At 38.1% G+C, this 19,647-nt stretch overlaps 1 protein-coding gene and 1 pseudogene across 5 annotated transcripts in view; both read left to right on the top strand.

The window, feature by feature from the left end:
• Positions 1–209: 209 nt before the first annotated feature.
• The window catches only part of EHHADH (enoyl-CoA hydratase and 3-hydroxyacyl CoA dehydrogenase), a 70,453-nt gene continuing 51,015 nt past the window's right edge, over positions 210–19,647 (top strand). For 3 of the 5 annotated variants that reach the window (XM_045386527.2, XM_074031584.1, XM_005546587.4), the window contains exons 1-2: positions 210–310; positions 5,227–5,330. In XM_045386527.2, coding sequence (XP_045242462.1) covers positions 237–310; positions 5,227–5,330 — 178 coding nt within the window. In that variant the 5' untranslated portion in view covers positions 210–236. The remainder of the gene's footprint in view (positions 311–5,226; positions 5,331–19,647) is intronic. The other 2 variants (XM_074031585.1, XM_045386529.2) reach the window with 1 other exon arrangement.
• LOC141409657 (eukaryotic translation initiation factor 2 subunit 2 pseudogene) lies at positions 7,156–8,389 on the top strand (annotated as a pseudogene).

Here is a 19,647-nt window from a genome sequence, read left to right as displayed (position 1 = left end):
GTACCTTGTGGTGGGAGCAGCTTGGGAGTCAATCAAGAGAAAGCGACAAGCGTCTGGAGAGCGCGGGGTGGGGTCTCTGTAGAGGAGGGCTGGGTGGGAAGAGGCGCGGCGGGAGGCGGCGCCCCGGCTCGCATTGGCCCAGTCGGCGTCCCTCCTCTGGGGGCGGCCGGGCGCGCCCGGAAAAGTGGCTTTGCCTGGCGGCGAGAGGCAGAGGTGCCCTCGGTAATAGAAGAAACATGGCCGAGTATACGCGGCTGCACAACGCCTTGGCGCTGATCCGCCTCCGAAACCCGCCGGTCAACGCGATCAGGTAACGTGCTCGGTCGCCTCCAGCCCGGGGACCGTGCGGGCCTTACCCGCCCTCCGGCTCCGGAGGCCTTGACTCTCCCCCGCTGGTTTAAACCGAGAAGGACACTCCGAGTTGAGCAACTGGTACATGCCAGGAGCCCTTTTTTTTCTTTTTCTTTCTTTTCTTTTCTTTCTTTCTTTTTTTTTTTTTAACCTAGATTAGCTTGGTTAATCTTCGTAGAGAACTCTCGTCCCCGTTTTGCTGATAAAGAAACTGAGGCTGAGACAGATCAGCACTCAGGGAGTTGGCCTTGACCTGTTCCTTCATGCAGAGTCCTCCTGCTTACTTGCAACTTTGGCTTTGCAGGTCGACTTTCTAATCCAAAGGTCTTAACTTAGTTCGATGTTGAACTTTGATCCAACCTCACTCCCCAACTTTGAGTCCAGGCTGCCCTTACAATGTTTGGCTAAAGGCTTTAGGAATAGGGCAGTAAAATGGTTTAACATTTAAAAATAATAGTAAAAGTCCCACTAATGCCAGCGCAGTGATTAAAGCAGAATTGTGCCCTGGTCCAGAAACGCAAAATTATTTCTCCTGATTTGTTTGAACCTCAGGACTTTGGTGCTTCCGAGGAAGACTCACATCAGACTAAGCCTATGTAATAGCATTTTCTGAAAAACTGCACCTTGTCTTCTTTTTCTCACTGGGAAGTATTTGCCTTGTGTGGTGCACTTAAAACATTGAAAAGTGAGATCAATGTTGCTTTTTTGAAAAGTAATGAAGTTATTCGGTTTGGTCATTCTACATCTCTTTAAAAAAGTAGTTATACATCAGCCTTGAAAAAGAATTACCTATCCACAGGGAATAAGATTAGTGGAAATCATAATTTACCAAGAATATATAAAGCATAGAGAGAAAGGTCTTTAGTCAAAATTCTTATCACATACTGCTGAAGCAAAGAGACTGAAATGAGAAGACCTGCTAATTTTAATACAATTTAAAAATCCTACTGTCATCAGATTTGATTTATCATTAGTATTAATATTAATTCAATGTGAATTATTACATTTAATAATGCCAAAAAAATGCAGGACTAAAATCACATAAGGATGACATGTCTACTAACTTGCCATTCCCAGAATAAAAAGCAAAATATCTGTTATGTTGGTTTTGACAAAGAAAAATGTAAGTAATTTGATTACTTGTCCATTTTGGACTGGTCTATATACTGATTAGAATTGCTAGATACTAGGACCTTAGGGGGAAAAGTTCCATACTCTAATACCCATGACTAGGAATGTTTTCTGACAACTGTTCGTTTTTTTTTTTTTTTTTTTTAGTTTATTTGTTTGTTTTGGACGGAGTCTTGCTCTGTCACCAGGCTGGAGTGCAGTGGTGTGATCTCGGCTCACTGCAACCTCTGCCTCCCAGGTTCAAGTGATTCCCCTGCCTCAGCGTACTGAGTAGCTGGGCCTACAGGTGTGCACCACCAGACCCAGCTAATTTTTTGTATTTTAGTAGAGACAGGGTTTCACCATGTTGGCCAGGATGGTCTCAATCTCCTGACCTCGTGATCCACCCACCTCGGCCTCCCAAAGTGCTGGGATTACAGGCGTGAGCCACGTGCCCAGCCTCTGACAACTGTTTTAAATGTTTCTGGAATTTAACCTGCTCTCCCTGCCCACCCATGCAACTGCCTGTGCCACCCCCAGCCCCTTTGCAGGAGAAATGTTAGGGCCTACCTCATAAAGTTGTGAAGTTTAAATCAGCTGGAAATTATAAAGTGGCATTTAATAGATGTTAGTTATCATTCCTATTAGTCAGAAGACCTATTCAAGCCCCTGACAGCAGGCCCTGCTACTCAGGACCCACTTCAGTTTCATCAAGAAGATATTCTCCACTTGGGAATAAGTACTTCTCTGCCCTTTTTCGTCTGTCTTCTGAACTTTTTTTAGGTAGAAATGTACATCCTAAGAGTTCCTCAAGTTTAACAGATTCCTCAATTTTTTTATTACACTTTTCTTTCTTTCCTCCCTTTCTTCCTTTTCCCCTTCCTATTTCTAATTTTATATGGGAAGTTGTATCTTCCTAGCTGATTGAGAGATTCTTACTTGAGTGTAACACACACATGTACACACACACATATATGTAAATTTTTTCCCCAAAACAAATAGTTTAAATCCTTCATTGCTAGTTTAGCAGCCATGTTTGCTTCCATTCAGATAAACACCAGCCCCCTTTATAAGCGTAGGACAGGCCTGATTAATAGGCCTGTCTCCCAGAACAATGGCTTTCACACTATTGGTTTACTGTAATCCACAGACTAAGAAAGCTCACGTTTTTACATAGCAATTCAAGATACACTTACATACAAACACGTAACTGAAAACAGTTTTCTAAAACAAAACCTATCCTTACTTGGTGTATTGTTTGATACAGTCTATTTTCTCTTCTTGTCCTTTGAAAAAATCCTGGTCACAAGCCACAAACTTGATTGGATGACGTTTGGTTAAAAAAAAAAAAAACTGTCTGAAAAAAAAAGAAAGACCTCCTATAGTCAAAGAAGCTGAAGAGTTTTGGTCAGTAGTCATGAAATGCTGTCTCTACTCCAGATTCTATTTCCTTATACCTGACAGTATTAACAGGAAAAATAATTTCGTAACCTCTGCGGCCTTTACATTGCTGTGACTCTCTCTGTCAGCCTGAATCTAGTAAAGTGTGTATCTGTTATAGCTATTTTCATTTTTTTCCTGTTTCTGATATTTGCAAAATTATGAGCATAAATAAAAAAGGAAGATTGGTTGAAATAGGAAAAGCTGGTTTCTTCTCCTCAGTGGCACTGATTGAGCTAATTTTGGCTAGTTTTGTAGGCATTGTTTATTCAGAAGGAAATGTGTGCCTTTTGAATTTTTTTATTATATAATGGTTCTGAATTTGCTTTTCGTGATCAGATTTGGCTTCTAATTAACCAGCTGAAGGCAAGAGGGTTTGTCTGGTTTCATCTAGGTTAAGAGGTGAAAAGTAATTAGGTGAAAGGGAACCATTATATACAAGGGCAAGTATCCTTTTTATTGCTTGGGTTTTTAGCTCATAGTTATTGGTCTTAACAATTTGGCCTTTACAGAAGTTTGTTATTGTTTGTTTTGTTTTAAAATTTATTTTTAACCCTGTATACTAAAGAACAGAGATTTTACCCAGAATACTTGGAATTCCAAGGCAAAACTGATTGGAATCTGGTTCTGTGATTTTTCTTTTAAGCAGTTCCTCACCACTTGCCCTAGATTCTCTTCGGTTGCTTGGTATTTATTAATCCCCTCCTTCTTCACAAATTTTCTCTCTTGGTCTTTGTGACTTTGAGCTCACTTGCTGAATCACGCTGCTGAGCTTCTCCCACTTCTTAAATGAAGATATATCCAGAGGATCTGCCCTCAGCTCTCTTTTCCATTGGTAGACTCATTCAGTCTTGGTTTTAGCTATCTCTTTTGTGGATTACTTCCTCATATACTAAAACTTGGCAAAATCTGCTACATGCCCTATCTTTCCACGATCTTGCTTTTATCTCTTATCTAAGATTATGCTTGGCTGTCACTGACAGAATACTCAAGATAATAGTAAATTAGACAATAAAAAGCTAATTTCTCTCGCGGCAGTGTCCTGGAATGATACAGCTGCTCCACAATCAACAAGGGCCTCAATTATTTATTCTGTCTATCTCTTGCTCTACCATCCTCAATACATAGCTTCTGTCTCCTGATCCAAGCTGGCTGCTCCTGATCTAACCATCATTGGTGCCAGGAGTAGGGAGGAAAGAAAAAGGGAAAAGCATACCCAAATCTTTCAGAACTCTTCCCAAAAGTTGCACATACCAAATATGCTTCCATCCCATTGGCTAGAACTTAGTTCCTTGTGCAGACCTTACTGTAAAGCAGGCTGGAAAATGTAGTCTTTATTTTGGGCAACCATATTTTTGTATTAGTCCATTTTCATTTTCAGATTGCTATAAAGACATACCCAAGATTGGGTAATTTATAAAGGAGGGAGGTTTAATTGACTGCCAGTTCCACATGGCTGGGGAAGCCTGGGGAAACTTACAATCATGGCGGAAGGCAAAGGAGAAGCAAGTACCTTCTTCACAAGGTGGCAGGAGAGAGGCGTGAGTGCAGGGGAGACTGCCACTTATAAACCACTAGATCTCCTGAGAATTCCCTCACAGAACAACAGCATGGGGCAAACCATTGGTATGATCCAGTCACCTCCCGCCAGATCTTTCCCTGATATGTGGGGATTGCAATTCAAAATGAAGTTTTGGTGGGGATTAAGAGCCAAAACCATATCACGTATATTCAAGTAAAAACCAGGTGTTTTAATACTATGAAGAAGACGGAGAGGAATGGATATTTGAGGTAACTCACAGCCCCTGCCACAGCTCCTAGACTGTTTCTCATTTAATTTTCTTATATTTTACCAATATGAAAAATTGAAAGTCATTTCACCCTTCTCGACTTCAACATCACTTTTTCTTTGTACCTTTGTTACAGCACTCATCTTAGTGCACCTTACATGATAAATTATGTACAAGTATTGGATAACTCCTTGTACAGTATATGGAAGCCATGTAATAATATTTTTAAATTGGTTGGTGCCAATTTTAAGTGGTCAAAGTGAAAGCACAGGGCAGGAAAATTACAGTTTTAAAAAGTGGATTAATTTAATCTGTTCAGTGCTTAATTAATCATAGGCACATATATTATTTGTAGAACAAACATAATAGTCATAGTAGACACATATATTATTTGTTGGAAGCTTTATTGAGAAGTATCTGTAGTTCTTATCCATTATGTGTGTGTTTAATTTTTCATTGTTAGGAAAGGAAAACACTCTGAATGGTAGGAATTTAATTCTGACTAATTTAGTTAGTGTATTTTGTTTTCTTTTAGTACGGCCGTACTCCGTGATGTAAAAGAAGGACTACAGAAAGCTGTAATAGACCATACAATAAAAGCCATTGTGATTTGTGGAGCAGAGGGCAAATTTTCTGCAGGTAACTTAAGTCTAACCCTTTCCCACTATCTCTGGAATCCAACCACAGACTGAGACCAATACTACATTAGCTGTGCTTGTGAGTAATAACTTAGTGTAGGTAATGGAAATGACAGACTTGAGTGAGAATGAGAAACATTGTGGAGAAAGGGACTGGAATTACAAGAGAGACCCAGAGAAGACTTTGGGCTTAGTCTCTTTTATAGTGGATTGGGGTTTTAGAGTATATTTAGTTCCAGACTTGATGGCTGTTATACACTTACTGATATATACCTGCATTGCATGTATCTCCACCACATATGGGCTTGGGCAAATCTCTTTAACCTCCTGAACCTCAATTTCTCTATCTATAAAGTAGGAACAATAATATCTATTTTAAGGGGTTTTTGTGACATTAAATGAGATAACATATCTGAAAGCCTCTACTACAGTACCTATACACAGAAGATGGTCAATAAACGTTACTGTTTAATTCACACAGAGTCTTATAATATAATTCATTTTTCTTCTGGTAGTCACCCATCTCAGTGTCAATGGCACTGTTTTATTGGGTTATTGTGTGAAGATGCAAAATTATTGACAAAATATGGCAAAAGTATTTTGAAATGGTGATTTATTCAATGGTATATATGGCATCTTTTCCTTAATGAATACATTATACCCTTTAACAAAAGTCACATGGATATGGGGGCCTATTCAACCTTACTGTAGCCAGAGAAATTTAATGTGTGTTAATGGTAGCCTGAAAAGACACAGATGTTAGAATCATGGCAATAAATAAATATAAAAATGTGAATCATTATAATATTACCATTTATCTTGCCTGTTATGTGCTAGTACCATGTAGGTTATTTATTAATAATAATAAAAGTAATAGTATTTTTAAACACATTCTATTTTAATTCTCAGTTAGTCCTACAATCCTCATTTACAGGTAAGAAGATATTTTGAGCCTGGAAGAGATTAATATAATGTCCCAAACCTTAACCAGTTATTAAATAGCTTACTCACTATTTGGAAACTTAAGGTTTGGCACCCAAGATGATGACAATGATGCATGGAAAGAGTGATCAGAATGATAAAGAACTTGATATTTCTTTGTAAGAAAGAAGGTAGATGAGAGAATACAATTAGAGTTCGGAGGCAGAAAAAATTATTCTTCTAAAAAAGTATTAGGGATTATGAAACTTGGCTTAATGCATGTACATAGAACAATGCACCCCAAAATGGGAGAATATAGATTCTTCTGAAATACATCTGGAACATTTACAAAAATTGACTAGATACTGAATTATAAAATCTTATTTAAATAAATTTCATTAAGAATATATTATCTGACAATAATGCAATTAAGCTAGAAATCAATAACAAAATATAACTAGTAATTCTCATATGTTTGGAAGTTAATTTCCAATATCCTCTGAGTAAAAACAGAAATAATGGAATTTAGAAAAAATTGGGAACTGAATGGCAATGCAAACATAATATAAAACTTGAGGGATGCAGCTCAAATAAAACTTACCAAGAAATTTATAGCTTTAAAAATATATATTAGAAAAGAAAAAAGGCTGAAATGTAATGAGTTAAGTATTTATATAAAGGAACTGACTAACAGTAAAATATACCCTAATCAAGTAGAAGAAAGGAAATAATAAAGAGGAGAAATTAATGAAATAGAAAACATTTGAATCAAGAGGAACAACAATGTCAGTTTTTTGAGACTAATACAATTCACAAACTCTGGAGAGATTGAAGGAGAAAATAAGGCACAAACAATGCATATGAAGAATGATGAAAGGGATATCATTGCAGATACTATAGCCTTTAAGAAAGATAATGGCCCTTTGTCTGATGCAAGAGCCTAGTGCAGTGGTGGGAGAGGTATTGGCAGGAGCAGCACTGCTGCGGGGCCTGGGGGTGACCTGTCTGACATCTCGTCCATGCTGAGCCCACTGGAGCCGCATCCATGTCTGGGGGCAAGATGATTTTTGATCCTACTATGAGCAAGAAGAAAAGATGAAGAAGAAGCCTTTTATGTTAGATGAGGAAGGGGATACCCAATGAGGAAATGCAGCCTTCAGAAACAAAAGTCTGGAGCCAGAGCCAACTGAGGACAAAAATTTGGAAGCTGATGATGAGGACAGTAGGAAAAAAGATGCTTCTGATGATCTAGATGACTAGAACTTCTTTAATCAAAAGAAAAAAGAAAAAAACAAAAAAGATGTTTGATGTTGATGACGCTGAAGAAGATGTAAAGGATCTTAAGATTGTAAGTGATGTTCAAAGACCAGCTGAACCAGAGCATGACCTTGACATTATGCTTGGCAAGAAAAAGAAGACTGTCAAGTACCCAGATGAGGATGAAATACTAGAAAAAGATGAAGCTCTAGAAGATGAAGACAGCAAAAAAGATGATGGTATCTCATTCAGTAATCAGACAGGCCCTGCTTGGGTAGGCTCAGAAGGAGACTACACGTAAGAGGAGCTGCTGAATCATGTGTTCAACATCATAAGGGAAAAGAATTCAGATACGGTTGCTGGGGAGAAAAAGAAATTCATTATGAAACCTCCGCAGGTGGTCCGAGTAGGAACCAAGAAAACTTCTTTTGTCAACTTTACAGATATCTGTAAACTATTACATCATCAGCACACTTGCATTTTTGTTGGCTGAATTGGGTACAAGTGGTTCTATAGGTGGTAATAAGCAACTTGTAAAGGAAGATTCCAACAGAAACATATAGAAAATGTCTTACGAAGGTTTATCAAGGAATGTGTTGTTTGTCACACATGCAGATCACTGGACACAATCCTGCAGAAGGACATGCAACTCTTATTTCCTACAGTGTGAAACTTGTCATTCTAGATGTTCTATTGCCAGTATCAAAACCGGCTTTCAGACTGTCATGGGCAAGCGAGCACAGCTCTGTGCCAAAGCTAACTAATTTGCTAATCACTGATTTTTCAAAGCATGTTGTAGAGATGTGGCTAGACTGGTTTGCCATCAGAGTGGATATACCATTGTATTAAAAACAAGATTAAAAAGCTGCCAAGTTCTTTGGCTAGTGGTTGGTTGGTCTGAAATCCTTGCAAGACACTGATGCTCAAGCTGTTGACATACTTATAGCCTACTTTAACACCTGTCAAGAGAAACGTGATATGAGGTAAGGAGGTGCTTTTTAAAAATCATTCATAGACTTCTGTAAAATGCAAGATAAATCAAAGTTATCATAACAGTGAAAAAAGAAAGATAATGAAAATATTATGAACATGTAAAAAATGACTTCCCAAAATTAACTCAAGAAGAAATAGAAAACCCAAATAGTTCTGTAATCGTTAAAGAAATTCAATCAGTAATCAAAAATCTCACCAAGTAAATACTTGACCCAGAAGACTCCATTGGCAAGGTCTACTGTAAAGTCAAGGAAAATATTCCAATTTTACATAAACATTTTAGAGAATCAAAAAAGTGGGGACACTTTCTCTATTAGTTTCCTAGAGCACCATAACAAATTGCCACAAACTAAATGGCTAAAAACAACAGAAATCTATTCTCTCATAGCTCTGGAGGATAGAAGTTTGTAATCATGATATCAGCAGGGTCATTCTTCCTCTATTTTCTTTAGGGAAGAGTCATTCCTTGCCTCTTCTAGCTTCTTATGGTTGTTAGGAATCCTTGGCCTATGGATGCATCACTCCAGTCTCACTTTAATCACATGGCTTCCTTTCCTCCACGTCTAAATTTTCCTGATCTTCAATAGGCCTACCCTAACCCAGCATGACCTTATCTTAATTTGATGACATCTGCAAAGACCTTATTTCCAAATGTCACACTCACAGCTTCTGGGTGAACACTATTCAACTCAGTACACTTCCCAACTCATTTCTTGAGGCAGCATACCCTTGATACTAACACCTGACAAGGACAGTATGGAAAAGAAAAATTACAGGCTAATTTCATTTATAAATGTAGATATAAAAATCTTAGTGTAAATTGAGACAACAAAGCAACTAGGTAATAACATTATGACGGGAACAAAACCTCATATATCAATATTAACCTTGAACATAAATGGCCTAAATACTCCACTTAAAGATATAGACTGGCAAATTGGATTAAAAAAAAAAAGAAACTAATCGTTTTCTGCCCACAAGTGACACCCTTTGGTAAAGACACACATAAACTCAAAGGAGTGGAAAAAGATACATCATGCAAACAGAAAACAAAAATGAGCAGTAGTAGCTATACTTATGTTAGATAAAGCAGATTTTAAATCAACAACAATAATTTATTATATAATGATAAAGGGTTCAATACAAGAAGAAGGTATCTTAAAAATATATGCATCCCAAAATGGACAACCCAGATTTATAAAACAAATACTACTTAACCTAAGAAAAGAGATACACAGCAATACAATAATAAGGGAAGACTTCAAAACCCCACTGACAGCACTAGACAATGATTAAGGCAGAAAATCAGCAAATAAACTATGGACTTAAACTAGACTTTAGACCAAGTGGACCTAATAGACATTTATAGAACATTCTATGCAACAACTGCAAAATACACATTTTTCTCATTTGTGCATGGGACATTCTGTGCATAGAACATTCTCCAAAATAAATCATATGTTTGGCCATAAATCTCAACAAATTCAAAAAAATCTAAATCACATCAAATATCTTTTCATATTATAGTGGAATAAAAGTAGAAATCAGTAGCAAGAGGAACTCTCAAAACTCTACAAATATATGGGAACTAAACAACTTGCTCCTGAATGTTCATTAGGTAAATGAGGAAATCAAGGCAGAAATTTTTTTAAAATATAGAAAGATCTTAAAGTTGCAACCTGATGTTGCACCTCAAGGAACTGGAAAAACAAGAACAAACCAAACCCAGAGCTAGCAGAAGAAAAGAAATAAAGATCTGAGCAGAACTGAATGAGATTGAGACAAAAATAATAATAATGAGGATTAAGGATCATCATGGTGGACGGGAGGCAGGACTAGATTGCAGCTCTGACTTGGATGGACAGAGCAGCATGCAGAGGCTCACATTGTGAATTTTAGCTCCAGAATGACTACAGGAATAAATCAGGAATCCCAAGAGGACCCACAGACCCTCTGAAAGAAGCAGACTGCTCCTGCAGGACACAGGATACATCCCAAATACTGTGAGTGCCCAAACTGCAGAAATGGGAAAGGGAGATCCTCCATTCCCGAACACACACCCCCACTGGGGAAACTGAAGGTCTAGTTTGTGGGAGAACATCCTTACCTTACCTGGAGCTGAGTCAATTTAGAGAGCCTTATGAAATACAGGGGTAGAGGATGCAGCGGGAAAGGCCCTCGGAGCTTGCTGGGTCCCTAAGCAGGCTGTTCCTGCCTGACATCATAGAGATCATTTCAGAGGGTGGCCAGAGTCTTGGGGAAAACACCACAGAGAGAAGGAAGTCTCCAGCTGAATTTTGTAACAATTTGAACTAGTCTAGAAGCCTCCTGGCCAGAACTTGGGGGAGGGTGTGAATCTGGAGTGCAGACTCCACAGGCAGGGGAAAAACTAAAGCCTTTATGCAGCTTAGAGGTGGGTAGCCTGGGGCAAGTTGTTAGCCCTGCTTGCCCACTGCCTGGAAACAGACTTGGTGCTGTTATATGGGGAGTGAGACCGGCTCTTGGATTGTGTGGGAGCTGGGTGAGGCCTGAGACTGCCAACTTTCCTCCACTTCCCTTACAACCTACATGACTCAGCAGAGGCAGCCATAATCCTTTTAGGTACATGACTCCAGTGACCGGGGAATCTCACCTCAATCCCCCACAGCAGCCACAGAAAGACCCGCCTAAGGAGAGTCTCAGCTCAGACACGCCTAGCTCTGCCCCCACCTGATGGGCCTTCCTTTTCTACCCTGGTAGCTGAAGACAAAGGGCATATACTCTTGGGAGTTCTAGGGCCCCATCCACTACCGGTTCCTCTCCATAATACCACAGCTGATGCTCTCTGGAAAGTGCCACCTCCCAGCAGGAGGCCAACCAGCACAAAAATAGAGCATCAAACCACCGAAGCTAAGAACCCTCACAGAGTCCGTTTCACCCCCCCTGCCACCTCCACCAGAACAGGTGCTGGTATCCTTGGCTGAGGGATGTCCACAGACAGTTCACATCACAGGACTCTGTGCAGACAACCCCCAATACCAGCCCAGAGCCTGGTAGATTTTCTGGGTGGCTAAATCCAGAAGAGTGACGACAATCTCCAGCTCAGCTCTCAGGAAGCCACATCTGTAGGAAAAGGGGGAGAATACTACATCAAGAGAACACCCCATGGGACAAAAGAATCTGAACAACAGCCTTCAGCCCTAGACCTTCCCTCTGACAGAGACTACCCTAATGAAAAGGAACCAGAAAACCAACTCTGGTAATATGACAAAACAAGGCTCTGTAACACACCCCAAAATCACATTAACTCACCAGCAATGGATCCAAACGAAGAAGAAATCCCTGATTTACCTGAAAAAGAATTCAGGAGGTTAGTTATTAAGCTGATCAGGGAGGCACCAGAGAAAGGTAAAGCCCAATGCAAGGAAATACAAAAAAAAACAATACAAGAAGTGAAGGGAGAAATATTCAAGGAAATGGATAGCATGAAGAAAAAACAATCAAAAATTCAGGAAACACTGGATGCACTTATAGAAATGCAAAATGCTCTGGAAAGTCTCAGCAATAGAATTGAGCAAGTAGAAGGAAGAAATTCAGAGCTTGAAGACAAGGTCTTTGAATTAATCCAATCCAACAAGACAAAAAAGAATAAGAAAATATGAACAAAGCCTCCAAGAAGTTTTGGATTATGTTAAACAACCAAACCTAAGAATAATGAGTGTCATGGAGGAAGAACAGAAATCTAGAAGTTTGGAAAATGTATTTGGGGGAATAATTGAGGAAAACTTGCCTGGGCTTGCTAGAAATCTAGACATCTAAATACAAGAAGCACAAAGAACACCTGGGAAATTCATCGCAAAAAGTTCATCACCTGGGCATATTGTCTTCAGGTTATCTAAAGTTAAGACAAAGGAAAGAGTCTTAAGAGATGTGAGACAAAAGTAGCAAGTAACCTATAAAGGAAAACCTATCATATTAACAGCAGGTTTGTCAGCAGAAACCTTACAAGCTAGAAGGGTATGGGGCTCTCTATCTGCAGCCCCATCAAACAAAACAATTGTCAGTCAAGAATTTTTTATTCAGCAAAACTAAGCATCCTATATGAAGGAAAGATACAGTCTTTTTCAGACAAACAAATGCTGAGGGAATTCACCATTACCAAGCCACCACTGTAAGAACTGCTAAAAGGAGCTCTGAATCTTGAAACAAATCCTGGAAACACATCAAAATAGAACCTCTTTAAAACATAAATTACACGGGACCTATAAAACAAAAATACAAGTTAAAAAGCAAAAAACAAAACACCAAAGAAACCAAGGTACACAGGTGACAAATAGCATGATGAAGGCAACGGTACCTCACATCTCAATACTAACATTGAATGTAAATGGCCTAAATACTCCACTTGAGATATCCAGAACTGCAGGATGGATAAGAACTCACCAACCAACTATCCGCTGCTTTCAGGAGACTCACCTAACACATAAGCACTTACATAAACTTAAAGGGGTGGAAAAAGGCATTTCATGCAAATGGATACTAAAAGCAAGCAGGGGTAGCTATTCTTATATCAGACAAAACAAACTTTAAAGCAACAGCTGTTAAAAGAGACAAAGAGGGACATGATATAATGGTAAAAGGCATTGTCCAACAGGAAGATGTCACAATCCTAAACATATGTGCATCTAACACTGGAGCTCCTAAATTTATAAAACAATTACTAATAGACCTAAGAAATGAGATAGACAGCAACACAATAATAGTGGGGGACTTCAGTACTCCACTTACAGCACTAGACAGGTCATCAAGACAGAAAGTCAACAAAGAAACAATGGATTCAAACTATACTTTGGAACAAATGGACTTAACAGATTTACACAGAACATTTCATCCAACAACCACAGAATACACATTCTATTCAACTGTGCATAGAACTTTCTCCAAGATAGACCGTATTATAGGCCACAAAATGAGCCTCAGTACATTTAAGGAAATTGAAATTATATCAAGCACTCTCTCAGACCGCAGTGGAATAAAACAGGGAATCAACTCTAAAAGGAACCTTCAACCATGCAAATATATGGAAATTAAATAACCTGCTCCTGAATGGTCATTGGGTCAAAAACAAAAGATGGAAATGAAAACATTTTTTGAACTGAATGACAATAATGATACAACATATCAATACCTCTGGGATACAGCAAAGGCAATGCTAAGAGGAAAGTTCATATCCCTAAATGCCTGTATCAAAAAGACTGAAAGAGCACAAACTGACGTTGTAAGGTCACAATGCCTCAAGGAACTAGAGAAACAAGAACAAACCAAACCCAAACCCAGCAGAAGAAAAGAAGTAACCACGATCAGAGCAGAACTACATGAAGTGGAACCAACCCCCCAAAAATATATGAAAGATAAATGAAACAAAAAGCTGGTTCTTTGAAAAGATTTAAAAAAATGATAGACCATTAGTAAGATTAACCAAGAAGAGAGAAAATCCAAATAACCTCATGAAGAAATGAAACAGGAGATATTACAGTTGACACCACTGAAATACAAGGCTACTATGAACACTTTTACATACATAAACTAGAAAACCTAGAAGAGATGGATAAATTCCTGAAAAAATGCAACCCTTCTAGCTTAAATCAGGAAGAATTATATACCCAGAACAGATCAGTAAATTACCAACTAAGAAAAAGTCCAGGACCAGATGAATTCACAGCAGAATTCTGCCAGACATTCAAAGACAAATTGGTACCAATCCTTTTATTATTATTATTATTTCTTTTTAAAAAATGGGATATATGTACAGAACGTGCAGATTTGTTACTTAGGTATACATGTGCATGGTGGTTTGCTGCACCTATTGACCTGTCCTCTAAGTTCCCCCCCTTCACCTCCCAACCCCCCAACAGGCCCTGGTGTGTGTTGTTCCCCTCTCTGTGTCCATGTGTTCCTAATGTTCAACTCCCACTTATCAGTGAGAACATGCAGTATTTGGTTTTCTGTTCCTGTGTTAGTTTGCTGAGGATGATGGCTTCCAGCTTCATCCATGTCCCTGCAGAGGACATGATCTCATCCCTTTTTATGGCTGCATAGTATTCCATTCCAAGTCAACAAAAATATGCAATGGGAAGGGACATGCTATTCAGTAAATGGTGCTGGGAAAATTGGAGAGCCATATGCAGAAGAATGAAGCTGGACCCCTATCTTACACCATATACAAAAATTAATTCAAGATGGATTAAAGATTTAAGTGTAAGATCTGAAATCAAAAAAATACCTGGATGAATACTTAGGAAAAACTCTTTTGGACGTTGGCCTAGGCAAATAACTTTTGACTAAGGCCTCAAATGCAACAAAAACAAAAATAGACGAATGCGACTTAATTAAACTAAGAGCTTCTGCACAGCAAAAGAAATAATCAGCAGAGTAAACAGACAACCTACAGAATGGGAGAAAATATTTGCGAACTATGCATCTGACAAAGGACTAATATCCAGAATCTATAAGGAACTCAAACAACTCAGCAAGGAAAAACCAATTTACCCCATTAAAAAGTGGACATTGTCTTTTGATTATATATACTTAAAAATTTTTTTTGAAGTACACATAGGACATATACATTTGCCAAAACAAGACACACAAGTGGCCAATAAACCTGAAAAAATTCTCAACATCACAAATCATCAGAGAAATGTAAATCAAAACTGCAATGAGATATCTCACACCACTTGGAGTGGCTACTATTAAAAAGTAAAACAAGAACATGTTGGCAAGGATACAGAGAAAAGGGAATGCTTATACACTGTTATTTGGAATGGAAATTGGTACAACCTTTATGGAAAAACAGTATGGAGATTTCTCAAAGAATTAAAAACAGAACTATCATTTGACCCAGCAATCCAACTACTGGAGATCCATCCAAAGGAACATAAATTATTATATCAAAAGATAACTATACTCATATGTTTATCACAGCACTGTTAATGATAGCAAAGTCATGGAATCAACCCAAGAGTCTATCAATGGTTGATTAGATAAAGAAAACCATAGCATACTACACGGCCATAAAAAAGAATGATATTACGTCTTTACTTAGGCCATTATCCTAAGTAAAATAGCTCAGAAATAGAAAATCAAATACCACATATTCTCACTTATAAGTGGGAGCTATTATGAAGGAATAACTGTCAGGGAAATAAAGGGAGAGCTAAACAATGGGAACACATGGACATACAGAGGGAAATAATATACACAGGCACCTTCAAAAGGGCAAGGAGGTTGGGGTGAGGGTTGAAAAGTTACCAAGTGACACAGCGTTCACTGTTTGGGTGATAGGCACACCAAAAACCCAAACCTCACCATTATGCAATATATCTGTGTAACAAACCTGTACATGTACCCCCTGAATCTATAAAAATAATTTTAAATAATCTTAGTGTATTGTGAAGCTGACTCTAACAACATATAAAAAGTATAATATATCACTTTTGTCCTAGAAATATCAGATTGGTTGAACACTAGATTAATGAAATTCATCCCATTAAAGATTAAAAAGAAAAATTATATGATTATGTCGAGATGTAGAAAAAAACATTCTGTAACATTTGACGTGCATTACGAAGAAACATTCTTAGTAAATGAGGTACATAAAGAAAATGCCGTAATCAGGCAAAAGGTATCCATTTTGAAAAATCTACAGGAAACCAACAAAATGGCGAATTGAAAGCTTTCCTTATGAGAAAGGAACAAGACAAAGCTGACTGCTCTCACCATTTCTTTTGCATTGTATTCAAGGTTTTTGATAACCCAGTAAAGCTAGTAAAAGAAAGAAAAGGTATAAGGAATGAAAAAGAAGGAACAAAACTAATTATTCAGAAGATACAATAATGTTTGTAGAAAATCAAAATAATCTATTAAAATTGTTAGAATTCATAAGAAAATTGAGCTGTTTTGCTGGATATAAAATCAATATCCCAAAGTTAATTGGATTTTGGTGTGCTGGAAATAATTAAAAAGTGAAATCACTACACTGTGCTTTGGTTTTCCAAAAATTGGGATACTAACCTTCTGCTATAAGTAGAAGAATATAGTATAGCTTTTAAGAATGTGGGGTTTGTAGTCAAATTACCTAAGTTTAAATCCCTATTCCACAAGTTATTAGTCATATGTCTGAAGTAGTCACTTGCCTCAAAGCATTAACTTCCTTACCTGTAAAATGGGAATTGTTATGCTGCTTTACTTAGGTGTTATGAAAATTAAATGAGACAGTATATGAAACTGCTTAGCACAGTGCTTGATGCATTTATCCAATAACTGTTTATTTCTGTTATTATCTAAAAAACCATCTCAATCTAAAGCTACAGGAATGATAGGCTTGAGACTTAGATTGAAATTGATTTTGTTTCTCTAGAACCAAAAGGAATTGAAAACACAAAACAAAACACTGTACTAGAGAGTGAAATATAATGAATTGGTAAGAAAAAAGCATAACTCGTGGATCACTGCTAGATGAGGAACAGGTAGCAAAAAGAGAAAAAAAGATGAATAGGCTAGATATAAAATAATTAATTTTTAAAACTTGTACCAAGCTTAGTGGGTTTTTTTTTTTGTTTTTTTTTTTTATACTTTAAGTTCTAGGGAACATGTGTACGACGTGCAGGTTTGTTACATATGTATACATGTGCCATGTTGATGTGCTTCACCCATTAACTCATCATTTACATTAGGTGTAGCTCCTAATGCTATCCCTCCCCCTACCCCCACCCCACAATAGGACCCGGTGTGTGATGCTCCCCTTCCTGTGTCAAAGTGATCTCATTGTTCAATTCCCACCTATGAGTGAGAACATGCGGTATTTGGTTTTCTGTTCTTGCGATAGTTTGCTGAGAATGATGGTTTCCAGCTGCATCCACGTCCCTACAAAGGACACAAACTCATCCTTTTTTATGGCTGCATAGTATTCCATGGTGTATATGTGCCACATTTTCTTAATCCAGTCTGTCACTGATGGACATTTGGGTTGATTCCAAGTCTTTGCTATTGTGAATAGTGCCGCAATAAACATATGTGTGCATGTGTCTTTATAGCAGCATGACTTATAATCCTTTGGGTGTATCCCCGGTAATGGGATGGCTGGGTCAAATGGTATTTCTAGTTCTAGATCCTTGAGGAATCGCCACACTGTTTTCCACAGTGGTTGAACTAATTTACCGTCCCACCAACAGTGTAAAAGTGTTCCTATTTCTCCACATCCTCTCCAGCACCTGTTGTTTCCTGATTTTTTAATGATTGCCATTCTAACTGGTGTGAGATGGTATCTCATTGTGGTTTTGATTTGCATTTCTCTGATGGCCAGTGATGATGAGCATTTTTTCATGTGTCTGTTGGCTGTATGAATGTCTTCTTTTGAGAAGTGTCTGTTCATATCCTTTGCCCACTTTTTGATGAGGTTGTTTGTTTTTTTCTTGTAGATTTGATTGAGTTCTTTATAGGTTCTGGATATTAGCACTTTGTCAGAAGAGTAGATTGTAATAATTTTCTCCCATTCTGTAGGTTGCCTGTTCACTCTGATAGTAGTTTCTTTTGCTGTGCAGAAGCTCTTTAGTTTAATTAGATCCCATTTGTCAATTTTGGCTTTTGTTGCCATTGCTGTTGGTGTTTTACACATGAAGTCCTTGCCCATGCCTATGTCCTGAATGGTATTACCTAGGTTTTCTTCTAGGGTTTTTATGGTATTAGGTCTAACATTTAAGTCTCTAATCCATCTTGAATTAATTTTCATATAAGGAGTAAGGAAAGGATCCAGTTTCAGCTTTCTACTTATGGCTAGCCAATTTTCCCAGCACCATTTATTAAATAGGGAATCCTTTCCCCATTTCTTGTTTTTCTCAGGTTTGTCAAAGATCAGATGGCTGTAGATGTGTGGTATTATTTCTGAGGACTCTGTTCTGTTCCATTGGTCTATATCTCTGTTTTGGTACCAGTACCATGCTGTTTTGTTTACTGTAACCTTGTAGTATAGTTTGAAGTCAGGTAGCATGATGCCTCCAGCTTTGTTCTTTTTGCTTAGGATTGTCTTGGCAATGTGGGCTCTTTTTTGGTTCAATATGAACTTTAAAAGCAGTTTTTCCAATTCTGTGAAGAAAGTCATTGGTATCTTAATGGGGATGGCATTGAATCTATAAATTACCTTGGGCAGTATGGCCATTTTCACGATATTGATTCTTCCTATCCATGAGCATGGTATGTTCTTCCATTTGTTTGTGTCCTCTTTTATTTCACTGAGCAGTGGTTTGTAGTTCTCCTTGAAGAGGTCCATTACATCCCTTGTAAGTTGGATTCCTAGGTATTTTATTCTCTTTGAAGCTATTGTGAATGGAAGTTCATTCCTGATTTGGCTCTCTGTTTGTCTGTTACTGGTGTATAAGAATGCTTGTGATTTTTGCACGTTGATTTTGTATCCTGAGACTTTGCTGAAATTGCTTATCAGCTTAAGGAGATTTTGGGCTGAGACGATGGGCTTTTCTAAATATACAATCATGTCATCTGCAAACAGGGACAGTTTGACTTCTTCTTTTCCTAACTGAATACCCTTGATTTCTTTCTCTTGCCTGATTGCCCTAGCCAGAACTTCCAACACTATGTTGAATAGGAGTGGTGAGTGAGGGCATCCCTGTCTTCTGCCAGTTTTCAAAGGGAATGCTTCCAGTTTTTTGCCCATTCAGTATGATATTGGCTGTGGGTTTGTCATAAATAGCTCTTATTATTTTGAGATACGTTCCATCAATACCGAATTTATTGAGAGTTTTTAGCATGAAGGGCTGTTGAATTTTGTCAAAGGCCTTTTCTGCATCTATTGAGATAATCATTTGGTTTTTGTCTTTGGTTCTGTTTATATGCTGGATTATGTTTATTGATTTGTGTATGTTGAACCAGCCTTGCATCCCAGGGATGAAGCCCACTTGATCATGGTGGATACGCTTTTTGATGTGCTGCGGATTTGGTTTGCCAGTATTTTCTTGAGGATTTTTGCATTGATGTTCATCAGGGATATTGGTCTAAAATTGTCTTTCTTTGTTGTATCTCTGTCAGGCTCTGGTATCAGGATGATGTTGGCCTCGTAAAATGAGTTAGGGAGGATTCCCTCTTTTTCTGTTGATTGG

This window comes from Macaca fascicularis, chromosome 2 (genome assembly GCF_037993035.2).
Source record: "Macaca fascicularis isolate 582-1 chromosome 2, T2T-MFA8v1.1".
Taxonomy (NCBI): domain Eukaryota; kingdom Metazoa; phylum Chordata; class Mammalia; order Primates; family Cercopithecidae; genus Macaca; species Macaca fascicularis.
The sequence above is the reverse complement of the archived record's forward strand: the minus strand, read 5'-3'. Positions and strand labels throughout refer to the sequence as shown.